At 53.9% G+C, this 9569-nt stretch overlaps 3 protein-coding genes across 3 annotated transcripts; 2 read left to right on the top strand and 1 right to left on the bottom strand.

The window, feature by feature from the left end:
* Positions 1–32: 32 nt before the first annotated feature.
* On the top strand, positions 33–1019 carry IE81DRAFT_326288 (hypothetical protein). Its single transcript, XM_025514783.1, has one exon. It carries the CDS (start codon positions 411–413, stop codon positions 732–734), a length of 324 nt encoding a protein of 107 aa, XP_025366855.1. The 5' UTR covers positions 33–410; the 3' UTR covers positions 735–1019.
* A 140-nt stretch (positions 1020–1159) lies between these two features.
* Positions 1160–4018, bottom strand: IE81DRAFT_349958 (hypothetical protein; the record flags this gene model as incomplete). Its single annotated transcript, XM_025516466.1, has 2 exons — positions 1160–3598; positions 3776–4018. The coding sequence occupies 2 exons, from the start codon at positions 4016–4018 to the stop codon at positions 1160–1162; spliced, it is 2682 nt and encodes an 893-aa protein (XP_025366854.1).
* Positions 4019–5455: 1437 nt separating this feature from the next.
* On the top strand, positions 5456–9264 carry IE81DRAFT_368895 (hypothetical protein). The gene is made up of 5 exons (XM_025517187.1): positions 5456–6660; positions 6751–7365; positions 7437–8171; positions 8259–8607; positions 8675–9264. Exons 1-5 carry the CDS (start codon positions 5615–5617, stop codon positions 9122–9124), a joined length of 3195 nt encoding a protein of 1064 aa, XP_025366853.1. The 5' UTR covers positions 5456–5614; the 3' UTR covers positions 9125–9264.
* The last annotated feature ends 305 nt before the right edge of the window (positions 9265–9569 follow it).

The following is a 9569-nucleotide window of genomic DNA, read 5'->3' as shown; positions in this document are numbered from 1 at the left end:
AAAAAAAAAAAAAAAAACAATAAATAAGAAAATAAAAAAATAAAAATAAATGATAAAAAATCACAGGAAAAACAAAACAAAGACAAAACAAAAAAGTTAAGAAAGATTAATTAAGAAAAGAAACAAAAGAGTCAAAAGTCGACCAAAAAACAAAGAAAGATACATCCACCCACTCTTGACTCGCCCCTGCCCCGAGGGTTACTAGAAAAAGTGTAAAAGAGAAAAGATAAGACAAAAAACTCAAAAAAAATAAAAAAGTGAAAAGAGTACAAAAAATAATCGGGAGAGCAAAAAATAATAATAAAAATACAAAAAGATAAATCCAACCCCCCCCTCCCCCAATCGTGACCCGAGACTCCCAGGAGCTACTACTACGAGAATACTAAGGAGCTACTACAACTACTACTACTATGAGACTACTAAGGAGCTACTACGAGACTACCAAGGGGAAGACGCAAGACCTCAAGACTTCAAGATTCTTTTGCTACCTCGCCCGACCACTCGAGCCGCCCCCACCTCACCGACCTTCTCACGCGTCATTGCCCTCTCACACATCACTTGCATCTCACATACCGTCAAGATTCTCACACCTCATCCGAGGGGCACCCCTCCCCAAGTCTGCCTTCTGCTGCTCATATCTTTTGTCCCTCGTCTTGCCTTTCTACACATCTTTTCCGGGAGTCACTTCACAGGTCAAGATTGCCAAAGGAGAATCTTGTCGGCATCACCGCTGAAACGTCATCGACGTGTATTCTCTCGTCTCTTGCGATGACAGGCTATCACTCCTGATGGGTGACAGCAGATAAATGGTGGGATTAGACAACGAAGCCAAGCCCTCCAATGGGGCCGAGAGGCCAGAAGCTGTAGCGACCCGTGTCTGACACTTCATTCGGATAGCGATCACGCTGTCTCGCGCTTGATCAAGTAGCAACTCGAGATCAAGAGATTGAGCAGATACCGAGCTGCTGCTGCAGTCAACAATCGACTCATACATGATCGAAATCGGAGTCAGAATCAGGAAGAGGAAAGCGACCACGATGGCTGGATTGACATATGCACTCGGCCTGTCGCGGTGTAGACTGATAGCATTGATCTGAATCTAAGGAAGAAGATCAACATACATCTCCGCGATGCTAAGCTGCTACCGATAATCGAGACTTCAGTGATTATGCTCTCGCCCACATGTGCAGATCCCATCCCATGAAGCCCCATCCTCATCGTGTCTATCCGAGCTGGTGAGCTTCTTTCCTTTGCCTTTAGCTAGAAGGGGTAGTCCCTGAGCAGCTCGATGAGCCCTTTCTTTGGCCTTGTCCCTCTTTCTTTGAAGTTTGACCCGCCTGCGCGCTGCGCGCAGCATCAAAGGTTCTTCGCCATAGAGCATCTCGTACTCGCAAAATACGCACATCCACTCGTCGAACAGCTTAGACGTTGCGGTGGGATGATCCAGTCCTGGAGATGTTGGGCGAGCGTTCGCGTCTCCGCCATGCTGACCAAAATGATGGCTAGGCGAAGTAGCGTACCCGTACGAGGGTGACTGGCCATGCGCAGAGGAGGTCTGAAGCGGTTCGGAGGGAAGTCGAGATGGGACATAATTCGAGCGATGATGCACGTTCGACATGACAGCCTTCTTGCGTCTGGATAATTTAGGTACAGGCGTTTGGTGCGGAGTTGGCGGAGAGGTATCAGGTGCAGTCGAGATGGGTCGTCTGGGTTGCGGTTCCGGAGGCGGGGCAGTAGGTGGTGCCATGCTTGTTGCAGCGGGCTTGAGCGTGCTTGCGATGCCTGCCTGGGTTTCTGTGGCTGTCGAGACTACCTTACCGCTGGGTACAGGCGCCTGGACCTGTGGTCGTGTTTGTGCGCTCGTCTTTCGCTGATTCTTCTCTGCCAGATCCATATCTTCTAAGGCCTTGGTCGCGGCCGCCACAGCACCGTACGAATCGTCGAGCTGCGCATTGAGTTCTGCGAGCCTTGTCCTCATCGCCTCGATGCGGTGCACGATGGGCGATGGTCTTGCAAAGGTGAAAGACGTGCTCGGTGGCACAAAAGGAGGTGCAACGGGCGGCGATGGTTTCACGTCCTGCTGTGCCATCGCCTTGGCAGAATCAGCTTCAGCATCAATGACGTCTTGCTGCTCTGCATTTGAGGGTGCAGCCTGAGACGAGGAAGGCACATTGTGAACGTCAGTCGAAGCCATTTGTCCCTTTGAGGCAGCGACTTTAGCTCTCAGCGCTGCCAAACTCGTGCCCGCTTTGCCCTGCGCAGCAGCACGCCTCTCGGCCTTATTTAGCTTCTTGGTGGGCGCCTTCTTCTCTTTGTCCTGTGCTAAAGCGACCGCACCCTTCAAAGCCCCAGTTGGATCTTTTGCGGCGTTCTTGGTAGCAATCTCAGCGGCTTCTGTCGCCTCCTTCTCCTTGAAGTAGCGTCGCATCCGCAATCTAGAATTGATTGACCATCTTTTCTGAAGCAAAGCAAGACGAGACATGGGGATGCGAGGTTTGGGGGCCCTAGCCGGATGATCAGCCAACTCGACCTCCAGGTCCCGTTGTCTATCGCCTCTGCTTTCATCGAGTGATGAGACATATCCTCCTACATCTCCGTGCGCATGTCGCCCTTGATGGAGATGACGACCAGCCCTATCAAGAGGGTGTCCATGATCGCAAAAGTTGGCTGAACCCGCATGACCTCTGTCCTCGTTGGAAGTTGCATGTCTAGTACTCTTGCGCTTCTTTGCGGTTCCTCTATGTCGAATGCCGTCGTCCCACGGGCTGTGCGGGTCACCTTCGATCCCACTATGATCACCATCATCAGGGTCGAAGTCGTCGGCATCGAATCTATATCCTTCGCTGTCTCTATCGTTGCTCCTCTCGTAGTCATCGTGGTCGTAGTCGTGTCCGTGATGATGGCCGTCGCAGCCACTCTCGCAAGAGTAATCGCTACCCACAGCTGGAAGGTCAGCGGCGTAGGGCACGTCGTGAATAAAGTCTCGCGACAGAGCATATCCCTCGGGCTCCTTGAAGGTAAGGTGGCCATCGACTGGAAGCGGCGAATCTGAGTACAAGTCTTGAGCGCTCTGGCCAAATGGAATTGTATGTTGCGCGCCGGTGACCGGCGGCGAAGATGGGGCGCCAGCATGATGCCGCACATCGCTCGGGAATATTTGGCCATCGGGAGTCCTGATGGCTCGTCCGTGTTCATCAAAGTAGATGCCGCGCTTCGCAGCCGCTAATAGCAAACGTCTCACCTCGGCGCTTCTCTGCCCCATTTGCGATTGAGCCGCTGCAAGCGGATGACCTCCCGCTGGACCGATCAAGTCCATGTCCGGATCGCGCTCTCGGAGATGCGCTGGAAGGTTGACAAACTTGAAGCCTGGCGATGCGGACTGCGCCGTGTTGCTCTCGCCCTCGCCCTCGCCCTTCGAAACACCTTTACGAGAATCACCCGAAGTGACGTCAGCGCTTTTGTCCAGAAGAGATGCCGTAGGCTCTGGTGACATCTCAAAGGCACTCGGTGCTATTGCGGCTAGCTGAGCAGATCCTAAATCAACCGCCTTGACCGCTTTGGACTGGTCCGACTCTCGACTCTTGCGGCGGGGCATTGCCTAGAATGTCAAACAGCCATGTGAAAGCGCTTGTGTCAGCGCATGCAATCGCTGTGAGCTGAATAAGAGCATGGGCAAGAGAAGTTGTGACGACGAAACCACTAGACCAGTAGCAGCAACCAGTGACCCACCGGACTACGGAGCACTTACGCTCCTTGCCTCCCTCATTGTACTCACCGCTACTGATCTCCTCCGAATCTCAGGCGAAGCAGCTCCGCGAGGTCTGCCCAAGACTCTAGCCTCGCCCGTCATGCCATGCACCGCAACGAACGTGTGAGCTCCATGTGGTCGATGTATTGCGTGGGCTCCGCCTGGTATCGTTGGTGGGAGGCCACCGTGCTCGTGTCTGGGTGAGCGCGCACGGAGTGCATCTTTGGTCCCTTGTCCTCCATCTCCGTCGCGCGCGTAGACTTGGACCATTGATGTGTCCCCGCTCCCCTGCAAATTGGCACTCAAGGCGGCTTCGATCGACTGCGGATCGCGGAGACGGCGATGAGACTTTCAATGCTTCGATCTACCAGAGACTAACCACAACACTGAGTGACTGTGTGCTGTTTGCTTGACGAATTACCCTCCAATGCCCGTAAATGCAGGACGTCTGACCGGACACGAACACCAATGGGAGGTGTGTCATTAAAGATTGCCTTCCAATTCGTGCCTAGACTGGCTTGCGAAATTGTCGGGAAGTCAAATTGATGGAGTGGCTTGATCTAAAAATGTGCGTGAGCTGAATCGCAGCCAGAAAAGGCAGGAAGGACCTTTCAGATACGACACATAGGCGATACAAAGTGGAGAAAAGAGGCATTGTTTGTGCATCTTGGAGGCTGCGCTCTCCTGCGACTGCTTCGGCCTGCGAGACTCACCTCAAATTGTGCTGGGGTAGTCTAGTCGAATCTCGCCGAATCAGGGCAGCTGGCAACGTGGTATACTTCTTGCTTACGATCTCGGTCCGGCCTGAATGTGAGAGTCAAGAGCAGAGTGAAGATTGAAGTAGCAGGCGGGGTCCTGGTGGCGTGAAAGGCGCTGGCAGCGTGCACTTCGTGTCATATGCTAGGCTTCTTTCTCAGATTCCGTGATCCCAGTCAAGAGTCCGACACAGCAGCAGCTCATACGATGATGGTTTGCTGCTTGATGGCAAAGAACACCGCTTTGGCCTTTGCCTCGCTGATATACAGAGCTCTTCGACTTCTCGTACGTAAGAGGGCAGGTCTGCGGAAGTCTGAATAAATGACTCTTGACTCACACTCTTGACTTTGACTCAGATTGCTGGTGATTAGTAGTCTTGAGTGTTAAATGTGACTCTGGAATTCCGGCTCAAAGGATTTCGGAATTAAGGCTCAAAGAGTCGAAACTCAAAAGGCTCGGCGCCCCGCCAGCAGATCTTCAAAGCTCGTCTCAGTGTTTGTTTGTTTTTTGACTTGAAGTCGTTAAAGCACAACGTTCACGGATTCGATCCACATTCAAAATTGTTCTTTCAAACCGGGTAGCCGAGAATTTGGTTGCCGGCCGCCTTGAATCCTGAATTCAAGATTCGCGAGCTCTCGCGCGCATGCGCACGCGTCTGCGCCTGGTCAATTGATTTTTATTCTTGATCCCGATGCAAGATAATCAAGAGTTTCAGCCCTAGACTTTGAGATCAGGTGTTTGAAGACACAATTTGAATCTCGGTTTAATTCAAGAGCAAGTCAAGAGTGAAGAGGGCCAGAAAAAAATTGACGTTTGAATCATTGACTTCAAATAAAAAGCGAGTTGCAAATCAAAGTGAAACTTCTTGGCATCGCGTCAAGCGTCTCGAGGCTGTGACGCACGATGAAATCCATGATTTTGATGTTCTTGAAATTTGTGATCAAGCACTCAGACTACTACTGAGATCTTCTTTGCGAAGGGCATTCGTGCTCGTCCCGAAGTCAATCTGACCTCACCACCACCATCACCAGCCGTGCTCTTCTCGCATTGACGCCTCGTCTTTCAAACTGCGTCCTCGATACGGCGCACTCTGCGCTCCATCTCGCAGCCATGTCGCAGGCGGATGCGCAGATGAGTCCCCCTGCTGGCCCATCGATATCGTCCAGGCCCGAGCATCCTGCTCCTGAAGCGCCAGCTGCGCCTTCAGAGGCCTCTGGGTTGAAGACGGAGTCTTCGAAAGCGAGCGCAGCCACAAGTTCCCCAAAGTCTGCGGCGGCAAGTGCGTCGCAAGTGCCTTTGTCCTCTACACGTGCTTCGGACGTTGGCTCGACTGTGCCTCAAGTGACACCTGCGAAGCGACCAGCTGGACCCTCTACGGCGCCCACGCCTACATCGGGTGCCACAGACGCACCGCCTGTCAAGAAAAGCAACACTAGCGCAACTCTTCCTTCGCCACGGCCAGCTTCTGGTGCGGCAAACTCAAGGCCGATTCCCAGCCCAGCCGCTGGCAACTCAGTCACCAGGCCGTCAGCCCCCATCAGGCCTCCTCCACGGCCATCTGTACGAGTGGTATCAGGCGGTACAACTTCGGGCACAAGCTCCGCTACTAGCACGAGCACCAAACAGCCCGCATCTGCATCAGCGACTACTGCCAGACCAGCTAGTGCAGCATCCATTGCAGGCAGACCCCAAGTCCCTCGACCCCCTCATCCTCAAGCCAGGCCGCAGGCTCGACCGCCTACCTCCGCCAACTCGACACGAATTCAACCTCCATCGGGTAGTGCTCCACGCCCTGTGGGACCCAGACCATCAACAATATCATCGTTTGCACCGAGCGGAGCTGCTGCAAATCGTCCACACGTGCCATCCCCTTCCACACCCCAGAGCTCAAACGCGCATCGAACAAGCTCAGTGCGCCCGGACAACAGTTCTGCTCCAAAACGTGCACCTGTCAAGAGTCTTGCTGGATCGCCTCGCGGGGACACAAAAGCTGGCCCATCACCCTCTGCTGCTAATGTGACCAGCTCGAGCGCCAGCACGAGCGCTTCGCCTGGCCCAGCGCCCAAGGACACTCGCAAGCGGAAAGTCGGGACTGCGTGCATTTACTGCAGAAGGAGCCATATGACTTGCGACGAAAGCAGACCATGCAAACGGTGGTAAGTAGTGTGGCTGCTGCAATCTCGATGGTAAGCTGCACTTTCTGTCAAGAGCCTTGTTGACGCGCGACTCATCCCTTATTTCTGCAGCATCAAACGTGACATCGGTCATTTGTGCCATGACGAAGCTACACAGAGCAGCGTTTCTGCTGCGAATCCGAGAAGAGGCTCTTCCTCTGCTATTGCGACTGCATCTGGCGCTGCAGGCGATTCAAGCACGCATGGTACTGCAAAAGTCACTCCGCCTGCTGGAAACAGCAAGGTTACTAAACAGCGGAAAGGTGAAGGTGCTCAGCATGCAAAGGTCGGTGTGCCACCCGAGGGAGGTCCAACGACTGCTCGATCTCCGGCTGGAATGGGACCAGCGGCTCACCTTGAGGTCGGAGAGGCAGCTGATGACTCGTCGGGTGCACCACCGGGTGACTTGTCCATCGTCGCTCCTCCAGTGGGCGAAGGGATGTCTCGTCCAGACAGTAGTGAACAAGCCAGCTTGTCCAATCCACCAAATGGACTGATCACTCCCAACGCAGCCAGCGCATATAGTAATTTTGGACAGCTGCCTTCCGCTGGGTGGAGCTGGGGAGGCACGGGAGCTAGCGCACTGGGTGGAGCGGGCTTTCTAGGACTGGGAGGTGGAGCCGCCGATGAGCACGGCTTCAGCGCAACAGGCGACGCGGCAGGAGGCTTGGAGTTTAGCATTCTGAGGTGAGCAAAAATACCACGTTCGAGTGCGTCAACAACGAATGCTGATATCCCGCATTGTGCTATGCGCGTAGCGAGTTCCTAGAATCTCTCGATGGACCCGCGGGGCTTTCTAGCCCTTCGAACGGAGGAGCGTGGGGCCAGGCAGCTTCTAGCTCACAGGCGCAGGCGACCCCAAGGCTGTTTTCAAACGCGCTGGGAGAAGCCGCTTCCCGGGACGGAGTCGTTCCCAGCAGTGATTGGGGGGCTTCCGGTGGCATGGGCTCCACGCCTGTCAGTTCAGGTGGGATCATGCTGGATGCGACGCTCAGCTCCATGGCCCCGAGCTCGCCAAGCACGATGGGAATGATGCCTCGTCGTTCTAATCAAAACAATGATGTTTTTGGTACTCCTGGTGCGAGGCATCGGACACGAGGGCTCTCTAGTTCTTCCATGAATGGTCCTGGAGGGATGGGATCCAGATTGGCATTTACCACTGCACCTACACCCGCTTCGGTCGCTGCTGCTGCTAGCGCCGCGACTGCCCCGGAAGTAGATGCCAGCGGAAGCTCCATGAGCCCGCTCTTCCCGTCCACTACACCCCGAAGCGGCGAGAATGCATCACTAAGTGTCGTCACAGGCGCTCCTACGGCCGCTGGTGCTGGCAACGGCGCTTACGCCCCGGTTCTCAAAGGCTTCAGCTCCAAGACCGAAAAGTTCTTCTTGACTGCTGCAGATCAGAATGATGCGACTAGAGAGGAAAGGTTAGGAAAGGTCATCCAGGCGAAGTATGACGCCGGCTTGCTCAGGCCATACAACCACGTCAACGGGTAAGCGTTCCGTCGGAGCTTGTTGTCCCACAATGCCAAAGCATCCACGTGCTCACGCGAACAATATCTTTGCACGTTGTCTTATAGCTATGCCCGGCTCAACAGATGGATGGAGTCTCATTGCTCGCCCGCCTCACGTCGGAGGATCCTGAAGCCTCTTTCAGTCTTCAGACCGGCTTTCCGAGCAGTGGCCCAGCAGCTGACCAACATCGACTTGATCTACATTGAGGAGGCATTTGAGCGACTCTTGCTCGACTATGACCGCGTCTTTTCCACCCAGGGCATCCCCGCTTGTTTGTGGAGGCGCACTGGGGAGATATACAAAGGAAATCGAGAATTTGCGGAATTGCTTGGAGTTGGGATAGAGCAGCTGAGAGAGGGCAGACTGTGCATATACGAATTGATGGATGAGGAGAGCGCTGTCAATTATTGGGAAGTGAGTGCATGAGCGTGACGCAAGCGCTTCCCTTCCATCGCCAACGCCCTTCACACTGCCTGCCCAGAAATATGGCGCGGTATCCTTCGATCCTGGCCAAAAGGCTGTATTGACGTCTTGTGTGCTCAAAATACGCACTACTAGCTTCGCGAGCGGAGGGTGGGCTGCGGCCGGAAGGCCATCCAGCAACTCTAGCGTTAACGCTTCTGCTGTTGCTGCGCACCTGCTTCCTCAAGGAAGTGGTCTGAACAGTGCTTCCAACTCCGCGCCAGGCAGCATCAGCAACGGCGGCGCGGAGATGAATGGTTCGGGCAACGCATCTAGAAGAGGAAGCGTGGCTCAGTCGTCTGCCTCTGCTCTGAGAGGGGCTCAAACCATGTCTAGAAGCAACACGGCCACGCAAGAAGATGAGCCTGGCATTGTGAGAGTCAAGTGCTGCTTCTCCTTTACCATCAGGCGAGACGCGTGGAACATACCCACGCTTGTTGCTGGCAACTTTATACCTGTGCAGAAATGATCTCGTCATTCTGTCGCCCCACCTCCGCGAGAGAACCTCACACTTGCCATTGTCTAATTTGCCTCGTCTCCTGTCTCTGTTGTAATTTGGAGCCGATATGTACCATCGATTGCCTGCAATGCAAACCAAGAATCACACGGAGGCTGAAGCATGAAGTTGATGTGTCGCTCTGTGGTTGCCAATGACGCGGGTGTCAAACGACTCTTCTTGAGTCTCCTGACTTTTCTTACAGATGCAAGAAGCGTTCCTCGTCTTCGACACACTCACCTGTACTTTGGGTGCTCGTTGGCCACCTTCAGCTCCACGAGATCCTCACATCAAGACCTTTCATTCAAATTCCAACTTGCGAGTCAAGAATTGAGACCATATATAAGGTCTCAACTCTCAAATAAGCCAAAAGTGGAATGAGCGGTTTGAACCACGTGATCAAAGCAGCACCGCCAAG

This window comes from Ceraceosorus guamensis (genome assembly GCF_003144195.1).
Source record: "Ceraceosorus guamensis strain MCA 4658 unplaced genomic scaffold IE81scaffold_100, whole genome shotgun sequence".
Lineage (NCBI taxonomy): Eukaryota > Fungi > Basidiomycota > Exobasidiomycetes > Ceraceosorales > Ceraceosoraceae > Ceraceosorus > Ceraceosorus guamensis.
Note: the sequence above shows the minus strand (reverse complement) of the source record. Positions and strands in the feature narration are given on the sequence as shown.

Coding starts and splice junctions, on each gene's coding strand:
- IE81DRAFT_368895 (XM_025517187.1), top strand. CDS start 5,615: ATGTCGCAGGCGGATGCGCAGATGAGTCCCCCTGCTGGCCCATCGATA. Junction 6,661..6,750: donor AGCAGACCATGCAAACGGTG/GTAAGTAGTGTG, acceptor TTATTTCTGCAG/CATCAAACGTGACATCGGTC. Junction 8,608..8,674: donor GCGCTGTCAATTATTGGGAA/GTGAGTGCATGA, acceptor CTGCCTGCCCAG/AAATATGGCGCGGTATCCTT.
- IE81DRAFT_326288 (XM_025514783.1), top strand. CDS start 411: ATGAGACTACTAAGGAGCTACTACGAGACTACCAAGGGGAAGACGCAA.